Below are 27,957 nucleotides of genomic sequence, written 5' to 3'. Positions count from 1 at the left end.
AATCCCACATTACGGCTCCATCACGTGTAGACAACCGTGGAGAGACACAGCGAGAGAGAGAGAGGTGGAGGTAGAGTCTGAGGGGGCGGAGCCAGCGTGTCTCGTGCTCAGTTAGTTAGCGGAGCTGCTCGCGGGCAGCAGGCAGAGGGATGGTCTCGCGCTCAGCAGCGGGCAGCATCGGGTCATGTTGTCCGCGCGGCTGGACACCTGCCCGCGTGTCACCTTCAGCGGAGCGGGGACTGCGACGGTGAGTCTCTCTCTCTCTTTCACCCGCTGTTTGTGAGGCGCTCTCCACCTTTTCTCTGTGCTACTGTCCTTGTGTCTGTCCTCTGTCCTCCTCCGTCTCCACTCCGTGTCTTTCTGTGTCCTCTTCTCTCTTCTTTACATTTATTTCAGTGTGTCTCAGCTCTTTGTCCTGAAAGCTGCTGTGTTTCTCAGCAGGCTGCAGACCGTAATTATTAAAGGATCATTCAGAAAACACATGCTCGAGCCGAAACTCTTAAGCAATAAGTTAATAAATGTCTTCTCATTTTCTGTTTCATCTCATTATGAACTGAGAGGTGCGACTAACGATTATTTTCTTGATTAATCGTTTGGTCCATAAAACATCATGTCTGCACATGTTTTTACACCTGCAACACAACAGTCCAACCATTACTGTTAATAACTGATTAACTGTATTTATTACTCTGCTTCTGAACAGAGCTGCACACGATTACAGTCGTAAACTGCTGTTTATTATTAATCAAATAATAATTTGGTTTATGAAATGTGAGAAAACAGTGAAACACGTCCATCACAATTTCCTAGAGCTCAAGGTGGCGTCTGTTAAAAATACAAAGATATTTAGTTTAATATAATGCTAAGACACAGAAAAGCAGTAAATATTTACATTTGAGAAGCTGGAATCATTGAATGTTTTGCTTGACAAATTGATTTTTACTGATTGGTTATTTGCAGATTCATTTTCTGTCAATCAATCAATCAATGAATTGACTCAGTCATTACAGCTTTAAAACTGAGTCTGGTTGTATTTTTTGACTGTTGATCAGACCGAAGAAACACTTTGAAAGCAGTTACCAGTAAAAAGTACATGGAAATAGCATTTTAAAAATATATATTTTATTTAATTATTGCAAATTTTGTCATGTTTGGAACAGCCCTTTGACGAAGAGGACCAGACATAATGTCCTCTCTTTGAAAGTTCATGCACAGAAAATGAATAGTAATAATAAATGTAATACCCAGTTAATAAGGTTCAGTCCTTTTTGCAGTAAAACATTATCTTCTGGTTTCCACTCTGATGATTTTCTGCTTTTATGTTTCATCTCATTTTAAACTGAATCTAATTGTCTTGTCCAAACACACAGAATCACTCTGGTGCTTATTTAATTTTAATTTTTAATGATTTATAGGCTAAATGATTAATAGGTTAGTCTATCCGATAATGGAAAGGTTAACTATTAGCAAAAATCATTACAAGCTGAAGCCCTGAAATGAACATTTAAGGAGACAGAAAGGAAATAAGCCTGTAATTTATTTATAAAATTTAGGGCTGCAACTATTTTCATTATTGATTTATCTGCTGATCATTTTCTCCATTAATCAATTAATTGTTTTGCCTATAAAATAGTGAGAAAAGCCTGTATAATGTCCCACCATCCGAGGTGACGTCTTCAAATGTCTTGTTTTGTCTGACCAACAGTCCAAAACTCAAACACACGCAGTTTACTGTCATGTGACAAAGAAAAGCATCAAATCCTCGCGTTTGAGAAGCTGGAGGCAGAAACTTTTTGGTACTTTTGCATAAAAAATGACCGAAACGTTTATTCGATTATAAAAATTGTTGCTGCCTGTTTTTCTGTGGTTGGATGCTGTATGAAGAGGCTGTAGTTTAACGTCTGTTAGTTTCAGTTGGCAACAGCAAAGTTACCTGTTTGTGTTTCCCAAATGATAGAAAATAATACAATTAAACAGTGAACCTTTATTTAAAGTCCCCCTACAAAGTATTGGTGAATAAACAGTTAATAAATACTTAATTATATATCACTACGTTAATTATTCTACTGATGAAACTGAAGCAGTATGGCTGACATGATTACTCAATCGATTAGTTGGTCAGAAAGGAAAACAAATCGGCAACTATTTTGATAATCGAGAAATTATTTTAAGTCCTGTTGCTTTCTTTGTCTTCTCTGATAATAAACTGAATTGTTTGTCCAACAAAAGGAGACATTTCAATAACTTGGGAAATTGTGATGGACACTTTCACTATTTTCTTACATTTTATAAACCAAATTATTACTTGATTAATCGAGAAAATAAACAGCAGATTAATCGGCAGTGAAACTCATCGTTAGGTTGCAGCTCTGTTCAGAAGCAGAGTAATAAATATTAAGTGACAGTAACAGTTGGACTGTTGTCTGTCTGTGTTACAGACACTCAATCTGATCTAACGTCAGAATAGATTAGAAAACGATTAACATCACCGTTATTGTAAAAATGGGTTTTTTTCAGCTTCCATCCTTCATGTAATTTGGCCTTCAAAATAAAAGTCTTTTATTAAATGAGTTCATTGATGTAAGATGTGCATGTGTTAATTGTTCTCCACAAAATTAGTTCAGTTTTTAAAGTTTGCACTTGGAAAGCAAAGGTTGTGGACATTATTGAAGTGTATATGTATGTATGTATATTCTTCTCTGTATATAAGAACACAGAGAAGAACTGCAGGCGTTAATAAGAATATACAGAATCATTATGAGTCAATATGTAGAGGGGAGGCTGTGTAAATCAATCAATCAATGTATTGAACAGAAGGGGATCCAGAGAGAGAGAGTGGTGGAGCGAGCAGCATTTAAAGCAGTGGGGTTGCTGTGTGGTATCGAGTGTCGGCTTGTCGTCATATCGCTTCAAAAATAACTTCAACATGTCCAACGGAAACTCTGAGAGGACAGAAACACCCGGGTCAACCCCCCCCCCTTGTTAAAAATAACCCTAGGGGGAGGGGGGCGGAGCTTAAACTGGACTTAAAGGCTCAGTGTGGCGTTTCCCAACCTCGAGCTCTCCTTTAGTCAACGCTACTGTTAATGTTAGCACACCAACCTCTCTAGAAATCTACTTCCTGTTGTGACATCATACAGAGCCCCAGACTTTTTTTTAACAAATACCCTGATTGGCAGAGACCACCTGCAGCCTCTGATGATGTAATAACCTGGATTCAGTTGTTCGATAAAGTCTGATGAAAGTGAACTCGTCTCGATGTGTCCTCCAGACTCTGGCACGAGGACCTGAGGCTGGGATGGGCGGGGAGGCGTGTCCTCACAAGCTGAGATCAACCAATCACCTTCGACTTCTCCTCTACATCCTGATTCCCACTGTGAGCCTGCTGGCCGGCCTGCTGCTGCTCGTCCTGGCCCTCACTGGTATAGAAACACGCACACACACACTGGTTTTTGTATGGACGGATACTGACGACAAAAGATTTGAACGGGCGCAAAGCAAATTTGAGCGCTACTCAGTCTGCAAGTTAACCTTTGAGCTTTGTTGTGTTTTTAACCACCAGATGGAGACAAAGAGCAGTATGTGGTCTCAAAATGCATCGACACTAAATGACTAAAATCGCATTCAATTTGTTGACAAATGATGTCGTTTTTAAGCTATTATAGTCATTTTGAGAGTCAAATTAATTTAAAAGTAGTTACTAGCTATACATCATAGCGGCTGTGTTAGCTTCGTGTTAACTTCTGTCTCTAGCGTGATTTTCTGAAACAGATGTTTTTTTCTGTTTTTATGAATAATTTTAACAGAAAAAATTATTAGGATCATTATAAGAAAAACGTTTCTGAATGAGGCTAATTTCTTAGCTGAATGCTAAAAGCTAATGGCTCAAACAAACAAAACAAAGACATTAGATGATTATGGGCTGTTGGTAGGAATAAACAAGGCGACGGATGTCCACATCCACACGCTCACAATAATTGACACTGTAGGCTAAATGATGAGACATACAGAGTCTGAGTCAAAAAATAAATAGGTAGTGCAACATGAAAAAAGTTAATCATACATTTAGTCACTCCTGTTATTATTGTCTGTCTTTGTTCTATTTGGGGGATAATCATATTTTTGAACTACAGCTCCCATAATGCCTTGGTGGATGTAAACAGGAAGTAGTAAAAGAGAAAGCAAGAAGGTGGGATGGTTGGATCGAAAGAAGTGAAGGAAGGAAGGAAAGATTGATGAAAAGAAGGGAATGTAAGAAAGGAAGGGTGGATGGAAAGAAGTAATGATGATAGTTGGGTACAAAGAATGAAAGGAAGGAGAAAATGGATGGAGGAAAGAGGTAAAGGATAAAAAGTAGAATGGAAGGATGGATGGATGGAAAGGAGTATGAGCTAAAAGAAGGAAGGAAGGATAGAAGAGAAGATGGATGGAAAGAAGCAAGAATAAATGGGAGGATGAAAAGTAGGAATGGAAGAAAGGAAGAAAGGAAGGATGGAGGAAAGGAAGAATAAGATGAATGAAAGAAGGATGTAAAGAAAGGATGGGTGGTGAACAGACTGATGGAGGACAGTGTGTAGGAGGAGAGATCACACACACACACACACACACAGTCATACTCTCTAATTAATTCACAGGCAAGTTAATTACATCATACGTGTGGGTATGTGACAGTATGTGTGTGCGTGCGCATGTGTGTGTCATGCTTTCTCTTGTCACCATGACAGCGGGGAGTCCCTCAGCCAATCAGGAGCAGAGTTACCATCTCACATTCAGACAGAAAGAATTTCAAATATTTACGCAGGTAGTAAAACTGAACCCCCTCCTCTTTTTATGACTCTCTCCTTTCTCTCCTCCTCTTCTTCTTGTCATCATGTCCTCCTCTTTCACTATAATCTCTCTTCTTTCTTTCTCTTCATCTTTCTGGTTTCTCCTCCTCTCCTCTTCATCTCACCTCTCACCCTTTTCATCTTCAGTTTTCCACTCTGTCTTTTCATTCTTCTTTTCTTTCCTTCATTACCCTTTATTTCTGCACCTTCTGTCTCCCTCTTTCCTCTTCCTCCATCTTGACTTTCCTCTCTTCTTTACCTCTGCTCTTTGTTCTCCTTCCTCCCTCCTTTCTCTTCACCATCCTCGTTTCCTCGTCCTTTCTCCTCTTCTATCTCCCATTTTTCTCTTTCTCTCTTATTTTTTCGTTCCTCTTTCTTTCTGTTATTTTGTGTTTTCTCTCTTCCTCCTCCGAGCTAAACGACAGAGATCATCTGAAAGAAATTTTTCTTTGCAACAAAACAAAATTTAGAAAAAAGATTTTTCACACAGTGTGAGCTCTTCTCCTTCATCTCCTCTGCAGCTGTTTTCTGTTGTCTCCTCTTCGACTCATTACACACACACACACACACAGACACACACACACACACAGACATGGCTTTATGGCACTTTGTGTGTGTGTGTGTGTGTGTGTGTGTGTGTGTGTTCTCTCCCCACCATTAAACGCCTAATGGTCTTTAAAGTCTTTCAGATCTCTTTGTTTCCTCCGTCTGTTCACACGTGTTTCGTGTTCGACATCCCGCCATCTTCAGAATTATCATTTAAAATGTAATAAAATCCCTGTCGCCTCTTTTCAAAGATGCTCAGTATACACAGTGTATATACAGCACATATCGTATATATACTGTACAGAAAGGTGCATCTACTGTTGCATATTAAGTTTCAAATGAAATGATACACATTGCTGAGCACAGAAAAAGATAACTAATGCAGATACCAGACCTGAGTTTCAATCATTTCTTCCATACCTGACTTTAAGAAACATAAACATGTTTTTCTACAAAAAGAGCCAGCATTGATTAGTGTTGTTTAAATGAAACACAGTCTGAAACTGAAGAAAAGTAAACAAGATTATGAATCTGAATCTGATATTTGACAACAACTTTCAGTACTTTGTGTTTCAGACTCATTTCAGCCAAAATAACCTTGAAGTTTGATACTCAGCCCCGTTCACACAGTTCAGCTGCTCTCGTCCTGTTTCTGTTGTCATGATGACACCGATGGGAAGTAGTGGTTAAACGCGTGATCAGTGATGTTGGATGTGTCCTGCTGGGATCTTGTATATGTAGTTTAAATGTTTTAAAACATGAGAGGCTCCATGTAAATGTTTTAATACTAAATCTGACTTTATATAACAGGCAGGTTTATTTATAGAGCAGAATGTAAAGGAAGTGCTTCAGAGCGTCACATCAGAACAGAGGAGGAACTCACTGCACATAAAGACTGTCTGCATGGCTCCATTATCATAATATAATCCCTGGACTGGTTTCATGGAACCAGGTTTCTCCTCTGCAGCAGGAAGTGGACAGTAAGCAGGTTACCGAGGTGCACGTAAACACACTGAATGACAACGGCTGGACTGAAACACTCAATAACAGAGTCACACGCTTCTTAACGTCCTGATGATCATTTTATTTAACGCTTGACGATCACATGTTTAAGCTCCCTTTCTCTGCAGTACGACACCCGAGTGCAGAGGAGCTGATTGGATGTCCAGGATTTTGTTCTGTTTTGTTTGATGTGTTTCTGTCTTTAAATCTTAATTTGAATAAAGTCGATCAAGTTCAATATATTAAGTATATATATTTCATGATACAGTCAGTAATATATTGATTATTTGTTCAGTTATAAATTCAATACATATTCAGTGATATATTCTGTTGTGACATATTCAGAATATATTCAGTTACATCTGTGATATGCTGTTTATATTCAGTATATATTACTGATATATTCAGTATGTACTTTGATATATACTGTATTTAGTATATATTCTGTGAAGTAGTCAGTGTATATTTTGTGATATATGCAGCAAATACTAAGTGATATATTTATGATCTATTTTGTGATATATTATGTTGAGGATATTCTCGTTGATATACTCAGTATATATATGTATATATATATCTTGTCATATATTCAGTGTGTATTCAGTATACACTGAGTTACATATCTACTGATATATGCAGGATATATTTAGTATATATTCTTTGAAATATTCAGGATATATACTATGAAATATCTGTTATATATGCAGTGATTTATTCAGTACATGTTGAGTATGCTGCTGTCATGTTGTGTGTGTGAGGAGGTGTTGAACAGATGATCTGTCAGTGACTCATTAAAACACGTCAGCATCACTTTGTTTTTACATTTAACATTTTTACCAAAAATACAAACGTCAAAACAACTTAAACTACATGACAGCTTCTGTGTGTGTGTGTGTGTGTGTGTGTGAGAGAGACAGATAAGATGTGAATAGATCAGTCTCTCTGGTTTACCATGGTAACTAGATTACTCTGACACTATTCATAGAGCTTTCCCACTGAACACACTCATACACATACTGTGTGTGTGTGTGTGTGTGTGTGTGTGTGTGTATGAGTTATAAAGCAGTTGTTGCATTACACATGCCTTTAACGGTACGTTTGTCCTGTTAAAATACACACACACACGTATAGCTGAGCAGAGCATCGGTGGCCGAGCGGTTCAGGCACAAACCATTATGTTTGCGTGCGTCCAGGATTTAACCCTTCGTAGTGTTTTTTTAAAACGATCTGACGATCCTTGTTGTGAACGCACACTTCAGGCTTCTTACTCTGGTCTTCCTGGTCCGGACAGTTAATTGCTGTGTTATATTTTGTTGTATTAGTGTTATTAGAGCTCTTACAGTTTGGTATTTTTCTGACCTTGAAACTCTCTTTGTGTGGTGTTTTGGTGTCCAGGTGAGAGGAACAATCAGGTGGGAGGTTCATTCAGATGAAGCAGCGCAAAGCCAATTGTTAGTATTTAGATTGATGAGAGTTGCATTTATAACATAGCGTCAGACTAATGCGATCATATAAACGGTAAAGTTTTTTATTATTATTACACTTTATATAAAAAACACGTGTTCAGGTGGTGTTGCTCTGCACCATCCAGACAACAATATAATTTCCTGCAGAAGTGTCTTGCCATTTGTTGAGCTGTTGTTGTCATGCTTAGCTGTGATTGGCTCAGCTGTTTCAGAGCTATGAGAGCAGTGATGTGATTGGCTGTGAGTGCCTCTTTGTGTGATTGAAACTGGGCCCTTTCTGTTCTTACCTGTGTATTTCTCTTCAGGTATATTTGGCAGCAGCCTCTTGGACTCCAGCCCCCTCCCCTCCCCCGAGTCCATCGCAGACAACGAACCTGGTTACTATGGCAACAGCACAAACCCCCCATCCTTCTTTGAGACGGAAAACGTCACAGATTCGCTACAAAACCACAGTGACGATGACATCACATATGGCCATAACCACAGTGTGAGCACACCGGCTGCTACCACCAGCATACATCCAGCCTCCTCCTCTCATGCACCGCCCACCCAGCCCTACACAAAGCCCCCTGATTGGCTGACCTCTGTGACATCACTGAGCACAGCCTGGCCGTTCAGCACCACCCCAGCGCCTGACTCAGGTATCAACTACACAGGATAGGAAGCAGCAGGGCTTCATGGGAAATGTAGTCTTAAAGAAATAGCACCTTTTTAAAAAAGGTTTTAGTTTTAATGTCTCACATGTTTATAAATGATCACTCTGGGGAAAAAACACTGAAGATTTTGGATTTGTGCCCTAATTGGTGTCACATCTAAAGATGATAATGGTGTTTATGTTGCAGAAGAAGTTGCATATGGCAGCTGTTACGTCCCTAAAAACTACAAAAATCCCACAATCATCCATTGTCTCTGTCCTTCCTTCTGTCTCTGTCTGTTATTGTTGTGTCCTTTTCTGTCAAACACGAAAATCTTATTAGTCTCCATTACTGCAGGATGGACGAGTAGATAACTGAGAGAGAGAGAGTGTTTGTGTGTGTGTGTGATAAAGTTACAGAGCCTATGAGCTGAATTCATATCTACTGACCTGATGGAATGTGTGTGTGTGTGTGTGTGTGTGTGTGTGTAATGATAAATCGTTCATTCAGTTTCTATTTTAAAATTCCCCTCGTCTCTGTGTCTCTCTGTTCCTCCGCTGTCCTTCGTGTCTCTCTGTCTCTCACTGTATTAATGTCTAGTCGAGGTGAATGCTAATGAGCTTTCAGACTGTCCTGTCTGATTGGACGCTGGGCGGTCACCAGACTAACTGTTTAACCTCCAGCTAACAGTTGGCTGCTCAGTGTGAGCTAGCTTTTTAGCTAAGTGTAGCTGAATAAACAGTGGTAATGCTAACAGGAGATGCCATTTAAAATACTATATATAATAAACTGTCACAGACAGTTATACAGATATATGAAACAAAATGAAATGTTAATTTAAGTATTTTATCAGCATGTGATATTTTTTGAGTTGACCAAACAAATCTTCATCCTTTTCTCCCTAAATTAAATTAGAAGGCAATGAAATAAATAATCAAATACATATCCAAATAAATCAGTATCCACTGATTTGAAAACTTGTTCCAACTCGATTCTATACATTTTCATATGTTCCAAATATCTATTTGAAGGCTGTTTTTTAATTGTTTCACTGCGATTTCTTTTCTCCTGTGAAGGAGCTTTTATTTATTTCATGACATTTATTTCAGGATGACACTTGCTTGTCAATCGACCTCTGGGGGCGGGATCATCAGTTATGATTGGTTGATCTGTCACTCAGCAGAGACTCAGACAAAAGCTGATCTGGGGTCAGTCAGAAACCGAGTAAAAAACGAAAGAAGAACCGGGAGGAGATGTGAGCAGAAATTGACTAGTCTTCGATATTGACAGGTGTTTCTGTTATTCTGTCCAGCCCATAACAGAAACACCTGTCCAGGTTAAGCAATAAAGATCAACAGCATCACAAGCTACATCCTCCAAAATGATCCTAGAGTTGAATCAATAGCTCTCTAAAACAGTTTCAACAAAAATTGAACATTATAACCTTCATGAAGGAGGATTTATCATATGACTGTTGGATTAAACTGTATTAGTTTTAGCTAGCTGTACCTAACAAACTGGACACTGCAGCCTAGGGGACGCTAGCAACACTTTTAGTCTGATTCTTTCTTAATTTTTGTTTGTTTGTTGTGTTGCTTTGAGTTTATTTCTGAGGTCAAAGATTATCAACATGTTATACCCCCTTCCTCTCTGTCTCCAGGTAGCTGTCAGCTGATCGTGGAGCCTCAGTGTCACATGTTGCCCTACAACCAAACATGGCTGTCCTCCTCCATCGCCGTGGTGAAGAGCTCAGAGGTCGACATGTTGCTTAGGTAACCGCATCCAAGACACAAGGCCTTTCTGAATACTTTCCATGCACTCAGGAGTTCAAACTCCAGAGGACTGGAGGACACAGTATGATCAGTTTAGTCACTCTTGAAGTTTGACAAATAAACCCAAACATTTTAAAAATAAACTTAATGCAAGATCTAATCATGAGATGTGTACATATAAGGAGTCTAAAGTCTCGAAAGCCAGCGCTGTTTTATAGTGTCCGATAGCTTCACTTTAGCTTCACTTTACTCATGTGGCAGCACAAATATCAGATTTACACTCTGAGATCAAAATGTATCTTCCAAAGGGAATTATATAATACATCAAAATGCTATGGAGACATCAAAGCCAGCGGCAAATTACCAAAGAGCTGCCGAGACAAGACTGACGATGGACGCCCGGCCGGCAGGTCCTCATCTTTGAAAATGTGGGAGCAAATTTTCATATAGGTGTTATTTTAATAAACCGAAATATGTACGTGGTCACTTTCTCCCCTGAAAACATATCAAACGTTTTAGTGATTTTAGTGAATTTAGTGACACAGTATGTTACAGTACAGTTATGAGTCTGTCTCAAATCCTCCACCATCTCTGCTGCCTATATGTGGACTTTGAATGGAAACAGTAGTTGGGTTTTGACTGATTTACATGTGTTGCAGGTTCTTCAGCTACCTCAGCAGACTGTCCTGCTACAGACACATCATGCTCTTCGGCTGCTCGCTGGCGATGCCTGAATGTATTGCCGCCGACGGCACGCACGACAGGTAACACAAAAATACCAGTAAACAAAAAACTACCCTCTCAGAGGAAGTGAGACCATCATTTTTACACATGTAGTAATTTTATTGGATACAAGTTGCGTGTTGGTCTGACTGTTGGCCAGACAAAACAAGGGCCGGGTCGTGGTGGCAGCAGGCAAGGTAGTCCACATGTCCCTCTCTCCAGAAACGTTTCCCAGCTCCTTCTGGGGGATCCCGAGGCATGCCCTGGCCAGATTAGATATGTAATCTCTCCAGCGTGTTTTTGGTCTGCCCCAGCATCTCCTACCAGTTGGACGTGCCCAGAAACCTGGACTGGAAGGCGCCCAGGAGGATCCTGATCAGATGCCTAAACCACCTCAAGTGGAGTGTATACAGTGAACACAGATACGAGTACGAAACAACTACAAACGACACATCTGCATGCTGTGTTTGACGTGAAGCAGCGGCTCTACTTCGAGCTACCTCCGAATGTCTGAGCTCCTTACCCCTATCTCTGAGGGTGAGTCCAGACACCCTGCCGAGGAAACTAATTTCAGCCACTTGTACCCACGATCTCATTCTTTTGGTCTCTACCCAAAGCTCATGACCACAGGTGCGGGTTGGAACGAAGATCGACTGGAAAATTGTGAGGTTTGCCTTCCAACTCAGCTCCCTCTTCACCACATTGGTGTGGTACAAGGCTGCCTTATTGCTAATACCGCACCAATCCGCCTGTCGATCTGACGCTCCATTTTACCTTCACTTGTGACTCAGAGATACTTGAACTCCTTCACTTGGGGCAGCAACTCACTCCCAACTAGGAGGGAGAAATCCACCATTTTCCAGCAGAGAACCCTGGCCTCAGACTTGGAGGTCCCGACTGCTTCACACTCGGCTGCAAACGGCCCCAGCGTGTGCTGAAGGTCACGGTCTGATGAAGCCAACAGAACTACATCTTCGTCCCCAAACCCCCAGCTGCAGCTTGAGATCCTGTCCATGGAAATCACAAACACAATCAGTGACAAGGGACAACCCTGGCGGAAGTCAACACCCACTAAAAACGTGTTTGACTTCCTGCTGAGAATACAGACACAGCTCTCACTCCAGTTATATAAGGACCGGATAGCTCATAGCAGTATTCCCCACAGGACTCCCTGGGGGACACAGTCGTAAGCCTTCTCCAAGTCCCATAATCCTCCTGTCAGAGGTCTTAGAGAGTTGAAGCCACTGACACTGAACAAGTGTGTGTGTTCGAATATAGATCATAATGAAAAAAATCGTTAGTCGCAGGTCTTGTAATGCAAATGTCAGTCATCATGGTGTTTGGATCTGAAAAGGAGCTATCAACTTCTTATTGTAAAAAGCAAGGTTTGTGACCATGTCTGGTGGCTGATGGAGAGCATTCTGGGAAGTGTAGGAAATCACATTTTAGATAAGCGATGTTTTAAAAACTGTTTAAAAAAGATTTAACAAGTTGTTTATTGCAGCTATAAAACACACACATACACACTCACTCATACACACACACACACACACACAGACACACACACACAGACAAGAACAAGTCTCTTGCTCCACATGAATCTCAGCTGTTCAGATTGTAAGTGGGACAGCAAGTGTGTGTGTGTGTGTGTGTGTGTGTGTGTGTGTGTGTGTGTGTGTGTGTGTGTGTGTGTTTGGAAACTCTCCTGGCCAAGAATATCATCCTCACACACTCTGAAATTAGAACACACACACACTTGTTCAGTGTCAGTGGTTTCAACTCTGCATGACCTCTGACAGGAGGATTATGGGTATCTGAGTTTTATTGCTGCTGCTTAGAATGCGCTCCCTGACGTGTGTGTGTGTGTGTGTGTAGGCAGGTCGTGCTGCCCTGCGCGTCGTTCTGCGAGGCGGCGAGGGAAGGCTGCGAGCCCGTCCTCCAGATGTTCAACGCCTCCTGGCCCGATTTCCTGCGTTGCTCGCAATTCAGCAACATCACCTCTGCTTTGTCACTGCCACCACCATCATCATCATCATCATCATCATCACCATTATTGCCATCATCATCATCGTCGCCATCATTGCCATCATCATCACCCATGGCAACAGCAGGCCCCACCCTTTCTGCCTGCTATACACCGAGACAGATCAAAGGGAAACCCTGTGAGTAAAAACACACACACACACATGTTGGTACTTTAAACTCTAAACTGATCAGATGGTTCGATGACATCGCTTCTCTACCCTCTCACTGATTGGTCGGCAGCTGTGTGCGGCGGGCAGGACCACTTCCTGTGCGCAACAGGGATTTGCATCACTCAGAAACTGGTGTGTAACGGGTACAACGACTGTGACGACTGGAGCGACGAAACACACTGCGGTGAGAGACACACACACTGTATTCTGATCTATGTAAATAGCAAGGAGAGTTTTTAGCCCGTTGTCGTGGTGATGTGTTTTGCAGGTGATTGATTGGACAACAGCAGTGTAAGTTGTGAAACGAGTTGTGTGTGCGTGTGTGACTGAGAGGTGGTTGTCATGGCGATATAAGGAGATTATAGGCTGAGACCACTGGAATGTAAAGAGAGAGAGAGAGAGAGTTTTCTCTTTGTCTGTTTATGTCTCTCGCCCTCTTTCTGACCTCTGCCTTCTCTATAAGAGGAGGATGTTTTACTGCCATAAAAGTTGTACACAAGTTCATCTGAAGGCAGAAAGAGTATGAATGAAAGAAGCACTAAACCAGAAACACAAAATCTGACAAAGCAGGATATAAAGTAAGAAACACACAGAATAGGAAAGACAATACAAAATAAGAAAGGAGACAAAATGAGAAGATTAAAGACTAAATGTGAGACAATATGAGGAGAAAAACGAGACGAAATAAGAAAAGCAACCTGAGGAAGAGATGACAAAGACAAAAAGACCAAATGAGAAAAACTGGCAATATGAGAATGAGACAAACTTTCGGATGACAAATGAGAATGATTAAATGAGAATGAAAATAAGATGACAAAGATGAGAAAAGAGAAAAGAAAAAATGACACAAAATAAGTGAAAGAAAAAGAGAAATAAAATGAGTTAGACCAAATGAGAGAGAAATTTGGAGAAAATGAGAATGACTAAATAAATAAAAATAAAACAAATAAGCAATGAAAGATGAGTTGACTGGATGGAAGTCAACTGTGAAGGAAAAGACATGAAGAAGAACAGATGATGACAGATGTGACCTCTCTCTCTCTCTCTGTCCCAAGTGTGTACAGATGGAAAGTTTCGGTGCAACACTGGTCGGTGTCTCTCGCCCGCTCTGGTGTGTGACGGTTATGACGACTGTGGAGACCTGAGCGACGAACTCAACTGTGGTGAGAGACAACTGTGGGATCAGAGAGAGAGAGGAAGTGTGAGCGTGGGAATCCACCACCTGTTTATCTGATAACACACACACACACACACACACACACACACACACACACACACAGTATCGTATAGTGGGGGTTTCTTGTGTCTGTCAGCTTTTAATCGGCTCTAAACGAGGGAGCTTTTATTTTGGTGAACAGCTGCCCTAAAATTTGAAATTCAATAATCCACATAAAAGTATTATTCTAATGTGTCGTTTCTTTCTGCAGCTGAAATCGATTTTCATTATAAAGTCAAATGCTGATGTTTTGGAGTGTATACAGTGAACACAGATATGATTACGAAACAACTACAAACGACGCATCTGCGTGCTGTGTTTGACTCTTTCTCGCTCTTATGTAGGAGGGGTCGGGAGCCTTTTACATGTCTTTGTCCAGGGGCCCGCTGTCTCATAATCTGTTTTTGATGTCTCTTTGTAAAGTTTAATTAGCAGCTGCTTTGATTGACATCCAACGTCACACATTTTGTATACTGACTAAAACAGTATACTATGAGGATTAGTGAGACACAGCTTTTGACTGTGTCTGAAATCTCTTCCTATTTACTATGTAGTGAACTGTATATACTGTTGGCCATTCTGAGTTTAAATAGATGCTCTAAGTAGAGCCTCCACAATTCACACAGTGGAACAGAAAGAGTCCACGACATGTACACCACATTCTGCTAATGCAATGCAACTCTACAGCTGTCAGTGACGACACAAAATGATGGTGATCCTTAACTGTCCAAAATCTCAATGTACTGCTCACCATTGAGCGAACTATTGAGTGTGTGTTATATAGGAAGTATCATCCAGTTAACTTGATGTGCAAACTTGACCACTCTGTGAACTTCACCCACTAGACGGAAACAGAACATAACCAGCTGTGTGTGTGTGTGTTTGTGTTCTCAGTGTGTGATCTGGCTCGTGAACATCGTTGCGGTGACGGTCGCTGTGTGTCCAGAGACTGGCTGTGTGACGGAGACCACGACTGTCTGGACAAGAGCGACGAGCTCAACTGCTGTGAGTTACAATGAAAAACACAGCAGACTGTTTGTATATTTAAAATGTTCATATCACTTTCTAATCAGTGTCCCGCTGAGTTTTGTAATTGATTTCTATAAGGTCATCAGTTGTAAGCAGTTTTGCGAAATTTTATATTTGCTTTGTCAATTGTTTCATTCACATGTTTTTTTTTAGAGAAATGAAGAAGTTAAAGTGTCCAGGAAAAGGCAAAAATGAGAGAAAAGCCACACAAAATAAACAAACTATTGTGTAACAGAAGTGTATATTTTTTCCTTATCCCTTTGATCTTCTGGTGACCCTTCAGAGTTTTCGTGAGACCCCTTTATGTTAGTACATTGGTAATTACTGCAGCAGAGGCATCGCTGTTCTGTAGCCTGATATTCAGACTGACGTCCATTTTCTTATTTCTCCATAATTCAGACGTTGTCTTTTTCTGCACACGGAGGATTTGATTTTCACATTTTCATCATTAGTGACTGACATATCTCTGGCTATAACTTCATTTTCTTCACAGTAAGACTGGAAAGTTTCCATGCTGCAAAATGAGAGTTTACTCCATGTTTTGTGTGAGGACACCACAGAGGATATTATCACTGTTGTAACCCTGCACACAAAACAAAGAGAAATTGTGTTTAATTTACTCAAAACAAATAACTGAGGCAATCGAGATTTCCTTCTTTCTACTTGACTAAGCTTGTGTGTTACATTTAGCTACCTTATTAGCTACTGTCAGCTCTGTTCCTGCCCTGTGCCATTCTCTGATGTTTCTATTGTTTTCTTACAACAGACATTCAGCGTAAGATTTGTCATGATGAAGTGAGGAATAACCTCACAAAACAACTAGAAACATGATGGGTAACAGGTGTCTGAACATTACAAACATTTTGTAGTTATAAAAAACGAGCTTGAGTTCTAGTTTGTTGTCTATCTACATAAAATGTCAAGAAAATAAAGCTGTGACTTAAATCAGAGTCTAACTCAGTGAAACATGACAAAGTGTCAAAACACAGCTGAGTCACTCTGATGAGTCATGGTGCTGAAATCTACTGCTTTGTCCCTGATGACATTTAACATTAAGGCTCAACAAAACGGATTGATTTTTGTTACATATGATAGTAAATCTGTGTGTGTGTGTGTGTGTGTGTGTGCAGCCTGTAAGAGTCAGGGTCTGTTGGAGTGCAGGAACGGTCAGTGTATTCCTTCTGCGTTTCGTTGTGACGGAGAGGACGACTGTAAAGACGGCAGTGATGAAGAGCACTGCAGCAGAGAGCAGAGTGAGACATCTACCTGCCTAACACCTGTTCTTACATCTCTTTATCCATCTCCTTCTCTGATTCTTATATTTCTGTGTGTGTGTGTGTGCGTGCTTGTGTTTTCCAGCTCAGGGTGTTTGTGTTCCCGGTCAGCCTAGCTGTATCTCCACTTCCTGTCCGTCAGTGTGTGTGGGGGGCAACACTGCCTGCGACCCCCGAAACAACAACAACTGCAGTGAGTTCTCACTCTGCAGCAAGAGCCAGACACGGCTCTGACATATCAATGTAGTAGGGTAGAAGTAAAAAGTAGCAGAAATGGAAATACTCTTGTAAAGTACAAGTACCTCAAAATTGTACGTACAGTACTTGAGCAAATGTACAGTAGTCTACAAAGTTACTTTCCACCACGGATTTGTGTGTAGGTAACAACTCACATGTACAGTATATGTACATTGCAGACAGACCCAGTGTTCACTGTTCTGGTTAAACTGAGTAGAAAATGTCTCCCTCTGGTGGTGAGACCCAGTGGTGACTCTGCCTCTCTGTGTCTCAGCTCGCTGTGAGCCCATCAGCCTGGAGCTGTGTATGAACCTGCCCTACAACCTGACCAGCTACCCCAACTACCTGGGTCACCTGTCCCAGAGAGAGAGCTCCGTGTCCTGGGAGTCCTCTCTGTTCCCTGCTCTGGTCCAGACCGGCTGCTACCAGTACCTCATGTTCTACGCCTGCACACTGCTGGTACCAAAGTGTGACCCCATCAGCCTGCAGAGGGTCCCACCCTGCAGGTCAGCAACTAGTTAGTTAGTTAGTTAGTTACCCCGTCAGCCTGCAGAGGGTCCCACCCTGTAGGTCAGCTCCATGTGAGTTAGTTAGTTACCCCGTCAGCCTGCAGAGGGTCCCACCCTGTAGGTCAGCTCCATGTGAGTTAGTTAGTTACCCCGTCAGCCTGCAGAGGGTCCCACCCTGTAGGTCAGCTCCATGTGAGTTAGTTAGTTACCCCGTCAGCCTGCAGAGGGTCCCACCCTGTAGGTCAGCTCCATGTGAGTTAGTTAGTTACCCCGTCAGCCTGCAGAGGGTCCCACCCTGTAGGTCAGCAACTAGTTAGTTAGTTAGTTACCCCGTCAGCCTGCAGAGGGTCCCACCCTGTAGGTCAGCAACTAGTTAGTTAGTTAGTTACCCCGTCAGCCTGCAGAGGGTCCCACCCTGTAGGTCAGCTCCATGTGAGTTAGTTAGTCTACCAACTTGTCACTTGTCATAGTCACAGGACATGACATTCACTGTCATCAGTTAGTTAGTGCACTTAAAGGTTAGTCACTTAGTCTGTCAGTTAGTTTGTTAGTCACTTTGATAGTTAGATAGTCCATCAATCAGATAGTCAGTCAGCCAGTTAGTTAGTTAGTTCAGTTAGTCTTAGTAAGTTTACTCCTTCAGTTAGTTAGTTGAGTCATTCAGTCAGTTTGTCTGTCAGTTAGTTAGTCAATTACTTTTTTGGTCTGTAAGTTAGTATTAGTTAGTGTGTCATATAGTTTCTTAGTTAGTTATTGTGTCAATGAATGATTTAGTCAGTCAGTTAATGACCAGGACTTATTATTGTTGGTCTACACTTGAAATAATCCACCGGAAGGTTTTTAAACACTATGCCTGTCCCTTTCTCTCTCTTATTCTGTCCTTGTGTCTCTCGGCCCTGCAGGTCGTTGTGTCGTAATGCGAAGGGGAAGTGTGAGTCGGTGCTCGGCATTGTGGGATTACAGTGGCCTGAGGACTCAGACTGTAGTCAGTTTCCAGAGGAGGGAGGAAACACAACCTGCCTGCTGCCAGAGGATGGAGTCGACGGTACAGACGGTTCTGATTGTGTCTAATGAGGAAGATGAACGTGACAGTTTGTGCCCTCTAATGTAAGAAAAAAATGTATTTCTGTCAAATTTTGATGTTTTCCTTGTTGTTGTTTTTGGTGTGTTTCCTTGGCAACAGAGTGCTCCCCCAGCCACTTCAAGTGTCGGTCAGGTCGCTGCGTCCTGGCAACCAAACGCTGTGACGGACACCTGGACTGTGACGACCACAGCGACGAAGACAACTGTGGTGAGACACGCACATTGCAACATAAGAGTCCCCCAGAACACTGCAGCCTGTTGGTCTGTGTTGTCTCCTCTCAGCAGCACGACCACTATTAGTACTGTAAACATATTACCTGTAGTTTTAAAAGTATCTACAGTAGCAGAATCACATGATCGCATTCAGGTTCATGTTCATGATGTCACCTCACCTCACCTGTCTCTGCCAGGCTGTTCTGAGCGCGCTCTGTGGGAGTGTCCTGGCAGTAAGATGTGTATTAAAGCCAGTATGATCTGTGATGGATTCCCAGACTGCCCCCTGCTGGTGGACGAGGCCAACTGCAGTGAGTCTCACTGTTTATTTTCACAGTACTATTACTAATCCCTACAGTACAGCCACTGACAGTATTGACATATAGTTTATATTGATGTTAATATTATTTTAAACTATTTTGTCAGTGGTGATAACACACCTGTATGATTAGTTATATTTCTGAACATTTCCTCAGCGGTGTGCAGGGATAACGAGCTCTCCTGTAACAACCATGAGTGTGTTCATCGGACTCTGTGGTGTGATGGAAAGAAACACTGTTCGGACAGCTCTGATGAATGGAACTGTGGTACGACACACACACACACTGTTAAAAACATTCATATTAATAATATAAATACACCTGTGTATGTTTGTGTATATATATGTATTTATATGTGTGTATTGATCTGTTCTCTCTGCAGTGTCTCTGTCCGATCGATCAGGTTCTGTATTGACGGTGTTCAGGACGGCAGCAGAGTATCAGGTCTGTGCAGATGAGTGGAACCACGATCTGAGCAAACTGACCTGCAACCAGCTGGGACTAGGGTAAGGTTAGTAACACACACACACACACACACGCACACACACACACACACACACACACACACACACAACTATCAAAAATATGACAGATTAACTACAATGTGCATGTTTTTCTGCAGAGTTCCCTCCTCTGTTTCCATGGTACCCGACCAGCCTGGAGTCCCGGGCCGTCGCCGTTGGTTACACGTCCATCCTGAGTGGAACCTGAGGCACGGATCTGCTCTGCAGGCCCGACTGGAGAAGAGAAGGTAACAGAACCCAGTTAGAACAACATAAGAACCATTAGCCTGTTTAGTTCATTGGTTCATTTTGCCTGGACTGAAAGCTGTCAATCAAACTCTGGTTGTGGACCAAACAACCGGGCTGAGATCACCTGAACACGGACCAAGGTCCTTTTTCAGGCAGACTCTGGTGCAGTTCATTAGTGGCGTGAAAGCAAAGCAGACCAACAGGACTTAATTACAGTAGATATGTGATTTTAAGCTGTTGAAAAACACTGTTCTGAACAATCTGTTTAAACACAGTAAAACATTCAAAAGTGAGTGAAACATAACAACCACACAGTAAGTTCACACACTGTAACCTCAACTACAACCATTGTAGAATCCCATACAAATACCCAGAACCTCAGGTGTAGTGACAGAGAACATGACGACACAATACAACAGTGGTTCCCAAACTTTTTTTTAGACTTCTGCAGGCAACGAATAGTGAGAGTGTTTAACAAAGTTTTTCTGTCTGTCTGTCTGTCTGTCTGTCTGTCCTGCAGTCATGCATGTCATTCCAGGAGGAGGGTATCAGTGCTGTGTACCAGAGAAGGTAAACCTTTCTTCCCCTAGACATCAGAACACTTCTCTTTCAACAATCATTTTAGAATCTCTCAATTAAGGGCTGCAACTAATGATTATTTTCAGAATCAATTAATCTGCCAATTATTTTATCGATTCAACGTTTGGTCTATATAACTTCAGAAGACAGATAAAAAATGCCCACAACACGTTCCGAGAGCACAAAACAAGACATTTGATGACATATCAGCTGTCTGAAACCCAAAAATATTCATGTTATTATAATGTTAAAACAAAAAACAGTGCAGATGTTCACATTTAAGAAGCTTAAACAAGAAAATGTTATTGTGTTAATGTTATTTCAATGATTCAACGATTATCAAAACAGTTGCTGGTTCAATTTCTTTGGATCAACTAATCAATTAATCGACTAATCATTGCACCTCTAATCTGATGGCATAAGTTGTGTTCGGAGAAACAATTAAAAAATAGCAGAGTTGTAGCAGCATGTATTTGTTACCACAGTGTCTTGCTATGACGATACGAAGTAAAAGAAGTCAGACACAAAGTGACTTTAAATAACATTTATTTATGTCTGTAATACTGAGTTAAGTCATGGCAACTAACATTAAGACTACTAACAGGTTCTACACCAATCAAATGGAGCCTTTTCTTCATTTTCACAACCCATTAGTTTTTTTTATCAGACATTATTGTGGTTTATTACTGATCTGTGAAGCATTAATTAGTGACTTACAGTAGTGGTAGAAGCAGACTCCCCTCTCTTTCTCTCTGTCTGTCAGAGTGTGGTCTGCGCCTGGCGGCGGGCGTCTACCCCCACAGGAAGAAGAGGATTCTGGGAGGGAGGGTGTCCCGGCGGGGGGCGTGGCCGTGGCAGTGCTCGCTGCAGAGCGGTCAGAGCGGTCACGTCTGTGGCTGCGTCCTCATCGCCCGGAGATGGGCTCTGACCGTTGCACACTGCTTCGAGGGGTGAGACGGGGGGGCTCACAATATGTTAATGAACTAAACTGTGATTTTAATATCATAAATACTGAGGGTTCATGTGTGTGCGTTCCAGGAGAGAGAGTGCAGAGCTGTGGAAGGTGGTGTTGGGTCTGAATAACCTGGACCATCCAGGTGTGCACAGTCAGAGTCGCGGGGTGCGCTCCATCATCGTACACCCGCGCTACAACCGGGCGGTGGTCGACTACGACATCAGTGTGGTGCAGCTGGAGTCTGAGGTCTGAGACAGACATACCGAGTATAGATTATCATTATTAATAGTAGAGTACTGATAAGATATGTTGTTGTGTTTTCAGATCGAGGAGACGGAGTTTGTCAGACCGGTGTGTCTGCCTGAGCTCGGCCAGCTTCCTTCACCTGACTCTTACTGTTACATCACAGGCTGGGGTCACATGGGCAACAGGAGTGAGTGCGCACACACACGCACGCACACACACACCCACACACACACACTTGAAACAAACACATTAGTGATCAGTCTGTCGATATTTGACTCGTTTTGGTTGAAAGTTGAAAAAAAGTCTCTCTCTTAATCACTGGCTTAATGTGTTTTGGAGTGAAACACTGAATGGAAACAACAGAAAACTCCACAGGGGAGCTTTAAATACTAAATGTTCTTATTGTTTTGTTTGTTTGTTTTGAAGAAAGCGTTGCAGGCAGTGTAAGAACATGCTTATAAACTCTCTGTGTGTGTCCAGTGCCTTTTAAGCTGCAGGAAGGGGAGGTTCGGATCATCTCGCTGTCTCAGTGTCAGTCTTACTTCGACATGAAGACCATCACTCCGAGGATGCTTTGTGCCGGATACGAGGCTGGAACCGTCGACTCCTGCATGGTAACATCTGCACAGCTGGTCGGGTTTATGAACGAACTGTTGATGTACAGCACTATTCAGGCCCACAGGGAAATGTACTACTGAACAGAGGAAACCAAAATAATTGTTCTCAAACCTGTTAAATATCTTACTTACATGTTGTAATTAGTTATTCTTTGTGGTTATTTCAATAACTGTAAGTTGTTTTACTTTAAGGAACAAAATATTTTTGTCCCACAAGCTTCATGTCCATCAGTCCTCCAGCACTTGGTCAACGAACAGATATGTCAGCATCTACTGGCTGGATTTCTATGAAATGTGCTGGATATTCCTGCTCCCAATGTGATATTTTTTCATTTAATTGATTCATTATTAAGTTTATAATGGTGAAAAAATGTCCATCCCATATTATCTAGAGTCCAGGGTGACGTCTTCAGATGTCTTGCTTAAAGATTTAAACTTTAAAAGATATAAAATAGAGAAAAGTAAATCTGAGACATTGGAGAAACTTGAACAAGCAAATCCTTGATAAATTACTCGATCATTAAAATAATTGATGACTAATTTTCAGTTGATTGACTACTTGATTAATTGTTTTAACAGTAATCATGATACATGATACTTTTTCTGGTAAAGAAAGAAACTGTCGATGAATTAAATCACCAGACAGAAATGTCTGTTTTTGGTTAATCCAGTCATTTGAATACCTAATAAATCCATAAACTTCATACAGTTGATGCAATAACTGTTTAAAAATACAATAATCCAAAATCAGTCCTGTTCATTGATTTGCAACACAGCCTATACTGGACTAATACAATCAGAAATGTTGAAGCAAGAGATACCACAGTATAAACTGTATGGCAAAATCACTGATTATTTGCAAATTATTGTCTCACTATGTATGTCGCCACATCACCCACACTTACGTTTCATTAAGTGCCTCTCTTTCCATTTGTAGCTCCACTACTGGTAAGGCTCTAAGAATAAATATCCTCAGTATGCCGTTTGCTCTGTCCAACACTTAACTATTGTAGCTAACGAACACTGCAGCCTGTAGGGGACACTAATCAAATCAAGCCAAAATGCTGATAAAAGTGTCCCACAAGGAACGTCTTTGGGTCCCCTGCTATTTCCTTAGTACAGAGATATTTATTTTCCAACACTAAAACGTCAGTTTTTATGCTATACATCCTGTATATCACTGGTTTCATCACAGACCACCAGGCTTTCTCCAGCCTAAAGTCTCTTTAGTTCATTTAAAACATGTTCTAAAACTTGACATGGGTAAATGCTTCACAAAAACTCGATCTGTCACATTAGCAGAGGGAGCAGATTGTACTACAAAACCCACGTCTTGTAAACTAAAAATTCATTCATATTCATATAGTAAACTGAATATCTTTGGGTTTTCGACTGCTGGTCGGACTAAACAAAACATTTAAAGATGTCACCTTGGACTCCCGATAATGAATGATAATGAAAAATTGAAAATGATAATAATTATTAGACCCTTTTCAGTTGGTGTTTCAATTAGAGCTGAAACGATTAAATGATTAATCATCAGTTGACAGAAAATTAATCTGCAACCATTTTGATAATCAATTAATCGTTTTGGTCATTTTTTAAAGCATTTTTACCTTCTCCAATGTGAACATTTGCTGCTCTTCTCTGTTTTATATCACAGTAAACTGAATATCTTTGGGTTTTGGACTGTTGGACAGACAAAACAAGACATTTGAAGACGTCAACGTAGACTCTGGGAAACCGGGATGTACATTTTACACAATTTCTTGACATTTTATGGACTAAACGATTAATTAAATAACCAATCAATAAAACTATCAATTCAATTCAATTTTATTTATATAGCACCAATTCATAACAGGAGTTATCTCATTGCACTTTTCCTATAGAGCAGTAGCAAGAAAAAACTTCCTTTTAAAAGGCAGAAACCTTGGACAGAAGCAGACTCAACCAGAACCATCCGCTGCTGCCGTGTTAGGTTTATAAGAAAATTAACCAATAATAAAAATAAGTTAGTTGTAGCCTTAGTTGGGACAAAACAACTTGAGTTTGGATGAAGACACCTTTTTAGATGGATCTTCATGGTGTTTTGAGACTACTTAGTAGAAAATTTATTTGGATAATTACTGATTTGTGAACCAAAATATTCAATCAGTGCTTATGTAATTACAGTTTACGTGTGTGTGTGTGTGTGTGTGTGTGTGTTCAGGGCGACAGCGGCGGCCCATTGGTGTGTGAGGAGGATGGCGGTCACTGGACATTGTTTGGCCTGACGTCGTGGGGCAGCGTGTGTTTCAGTAAAGTGCTCGGACCCGGAGTGTACAGCAACGTGACGCACTTCACCCCCTGGATCCAACAGCAGATCTACATCCACACATACCTGAGCGACTGACACACACGCACACACTCAACATGTCCTGCAAGCTTGCTGCTTCCTGTCTTCAGCATTCCAGGAGATAGTGATGTCATCGTCAAAACACACACACACACACACACGCACACACACACACACCCGTTCAGTTCCTCTACCTGTGCCTATATCTATACTGATAGCCTTCAGATGCTAACTGCTGTGAGCAGTAGTATAAACTAGTATTACAGATGCTAACTAGTTAGCTAGTAGAGCTGTTGTTGTCAACAAGTACTTCACATTCATACGATTAACATTCTCTTCACGCTGATATATTTTATTTTTATTACTCTACAGTGTTGGGTTTGTTGCTCAGAAATGTATGGAAGCAAAAAAAGGCCATAAGAATTTGAATCTAATAAACAACTACATACATAATTTTGAAGTTTAATCACTACTGAATACTTAATGTTGAAATTTAAATACCAATGTATTTATAGCATCTGAAAACCATCTCTTTGAATTTATGTGGTTTGAATTCCACTCTTTAAGATTTTAGGTCATTTGCAATGTCAAAAGCTTGATTATAAGTTCAGATAGAAAATTCAAGTTTATAATATTCAAATAAAAAATAAATTAGTATTTTTTTATTTAAAAAATTAAGTCAAGTTAAAGAATCAAGTTGCTGACACTTGAATTTCTAAATGTGAAAAAAAACATTTAAAATTTGAAATTACTTGAAAATGTTAAGAGGAAAGAAGGAATTCACACATCATTAATTCAGACAAATGGTTTACAAAGTAAAATATTTCAATGCCATAGTGTTGCTTATACAATTCTAATTATTATAGACTTTCTTTGCTTCCATAAACATGTTACTTGTTCCTGATTTGAAAAGAAATGTTATTACTTTACTTGTAGCTTAGAGGCAGCAGTAACTCAGAGGAAAAACTATCCAGCTAGAGAATTTAACTCTCTGATGTTCTTCACCTTGACAGGAAGATTTTCATTATTATAAACAGGGCTTCAGTTCATTGTTGCATTAATACAAAGTGAACCGAGCTCATTGTTCGGTTTATCACTCTATTTCCTAAACATCATCTGATCATCTGCTGAGTATTAAAACTTTTAATCATAAAAATATTATCACAATGTTTAGGCGTTAAGCGCTGAATTTGTAAAAGCTGCCAGCTAAAACAGACCAGTTGAGCACTCAACTTCCCACAATGCTTCACTCTATAGTGCCTGTACTTAAATTTAACAGTAAAGAAAAACAACCTTGTTGCCTGTAAAATGTCGTACTGTACGTGTGTGTGAGACAGAGAGAGAGGAATTTTTTTGCTTCTAAACACACCGGCAACTTATTTGGGCAACTTTGATGGACAACATTTATCAGTGAACTTTATTCATACAGCGATTTGATTTTCAGTTTATTTCTAATCTAAAACAACAAAAAAGTAGAAAATAATCCTACAATTTTTTTTTATTTCGTACTGTTATGTCTTATGATACAAGATATAAAAAATATCTCTTTCCAGCACTTCAGGGGCTCCATACAGTCAATACTTAAACCAGAAAAAGTCACAATTTATAGCTCAATCACAAATTGAACATGTTGTAGTTCACTATGAATTTATATGTTCTTACCTGAAGTGGAGTCAAAATAAAGTGCAAACTGCAAGACAGTAGCATATAATGTAGATAACTGATAAGTGTTGATTCATGATGTTAACATTTGCTAACAGTTAGTGTGTAGTTTTAAAAGAAGCCGTTTTAGCTAGCTACCTAGCTATTGCTTAAGTTAGTGAGCAGACTAGTTAACACAAACAATTAACTGCCACATTAGCGCCAGCTAGAATGTGAAGCACAAATGTAGCATATTGCCAATATAGATAATTAATTAACGTGTTTTCATAACGTTAGCAAATGTTAGCAGTAAAGTACATTAACTTTCGCAATGTAGTTATGAACCATTTCCAAATGTAAAATATAGCTAACCTTAACTAGCAGGCTCTGCTAACACAGAAAAGTACTTGTAAAATCAGTGTTAGTGAGGCATAAATAAAGTGTATCAGCTAACTGCTAAAGTTAACAAAAGTTGTGAATAAGTCAGTCTAGACTCAAACTCTACAGACTAAAGAGTGTTGTAATAAATTTTGGCTTCACTCAACTTGAATTTTTTTTCTTCATCTTTCAGAAAAAATTTGCTGAGAAAATTAAGTTTTGGATCTCTTCAATTGTTATGGTGTGGTTGATTTAAATAGTTATGACATATTTGTTACCACATTTATGCTTTTAAGCCTTTAACAGTCTTCACACTAATGTTGGGTTCTGCATTGATTGTTGGAATTGACTCATAATAAGAATTAATATAAATAATTAGATTTTGTACGGAGCCTGGCAGGTGTTATGGAGAAAAACATGAAATAACAGACCATTACATTAAACAATAATTTTTAAAAATATTCTTTAAAATATGTTTAAGTGATGTCAACACAATGTTGTTTAATTGACAATATCCATGTATCTTTGTCCAAAATTAAAAATAGTAAAAAAGTAATTTATAAACACAAAGAGCATGAATTCTTTTTTTACATTTTTTTTCTCCTGTCAGGCTTTGTAAATTACTGATTATGTTATATATACGACTTAGTAATTTTTGCACACAAATGACTTTTTATTACTTTTTCATGACACATGCCAGGCTCTGCACGTTTGTAAAAACGAAAGAAATGCAGAATAGAAGAGCTCTTGACTTTTGTTTGAATTGGAAATATCCATACATTTTTATATATAAGAGGGGGGAGCCAGAATCCTTTCATCATTTGGGATTTTAAATACTTATGAGGACAATATGTTTCTAAAAGAGTACAGAGTTGCCCGACAAATTGCCCGGTGTACCCTCCATGTTAACGTCTAACAGACATATAGAACATTCCAAGTGGTTGTTGTTGATGTTGTTGCTGATGTTTAGTGTGTTTGGTTTTTTAAGAGTATTTTTCTACAGCTTTTTGTATGTCATGCTTATTTCACTGTTGGTGTGTCTGAGTGTGTGTGTGTGAACATACAGTCATGATACACATGAATAAATACACATGTATGTTTGTATGTGATTTGGCTTGTGTGCGTGTTTCTGATGTCACTTCCTGATTTAGCTGTTATGACTTTTATGATGATGAAGAAGATAAAAATGATGAAGAGTGATATTGTTTAATTATATGGATTTAAATGCTTTACGAACAGACTGTAGCCTCTAACGTTTTGTGTAAACCGTGAATATTTGCTTTGTATCACCTTGTATCCCACCAATAAAACTATACACACACACCATCAAATGTGTGTGTGTGTGTGTGACTCACAGCCTGTATGCAGACCTGTCACTGTACATTCAGTCTGTTTCCACTTCCTC

At 40.2% G+C, this 27,957-nt stretch overlaps 2 protein-coding genes across 2 annotated transcripts in view; one reads left to right on the top strand and one right to left on the bottom strand.

The window, feature by feature from the left end:
• The window catches only part of LOC122870221 (Fc receptor-like protein 5), a 337,942-nt gene that overhangs the window by 251,554 nt on the left and 58,431 nt on the right, over positions 1-27,957 (bottom strand). The window lies entirely within an intron of this gene.
• corin (corin, serine peptidase) lies at positions 32-27,908 on the top strand. Its single transcript, XM_044183822.1, has 24 exons — positions 32-247; positions 3,272-3,422; positions 8,146-8,481; positions 10,136-10,247; positions 10,907-11,011; positions 12,846-13,132; positions 13,236-13,349; positions 14,221-14,328; positions 15,276-15,386; positions 16,541-16,663; positions 16,770-16,877; positions 17,196-17,427; positions 18,333-18,475; positions 18,614-18,721; positions 18,924-19,037; positions 19,203-19,313; positions 19,429-19,552; positions 19,669-19,797; positions 20,319-20,368; positions 21,141-21,327; positions 21,416-21,578; positions 21,657-21,765; positions 22,059-22,192; positions 24,408-27,908. The coding sequence occupies exons 1-24, from the start codon at positions 185-187 to the stop codon at positions 24,588-24,590; spliced, it is 3,405 nt and encodes a 1,134-aa protein (XP_044039757.1). The 5' UTR covers positions 32-184; the 3' UTR covers positions 24,591-27,908.

The sequence above is a fragment of the Siniperca chuatsi genome, linkage group LG22, assembly GCF_020085105.1.
Source record: "Siniperca chuatsi isolate FFG_IHB_CAS linkage group LG22, ASM2008510v1, whole genome shotgun sequence".
Taxonomy (NCBI): Eukaryota; Metazoa; Chordata; class Actinopteri; order Centrarchiformes; family Sinipercidae; genus Siniperca; species Siniperca chuatsi.
The sequence above is the reverse complement of the archived record's forward strand: the minus strand, read 5'-3'. Positions and strand labels throughout refer to the sequence as shown.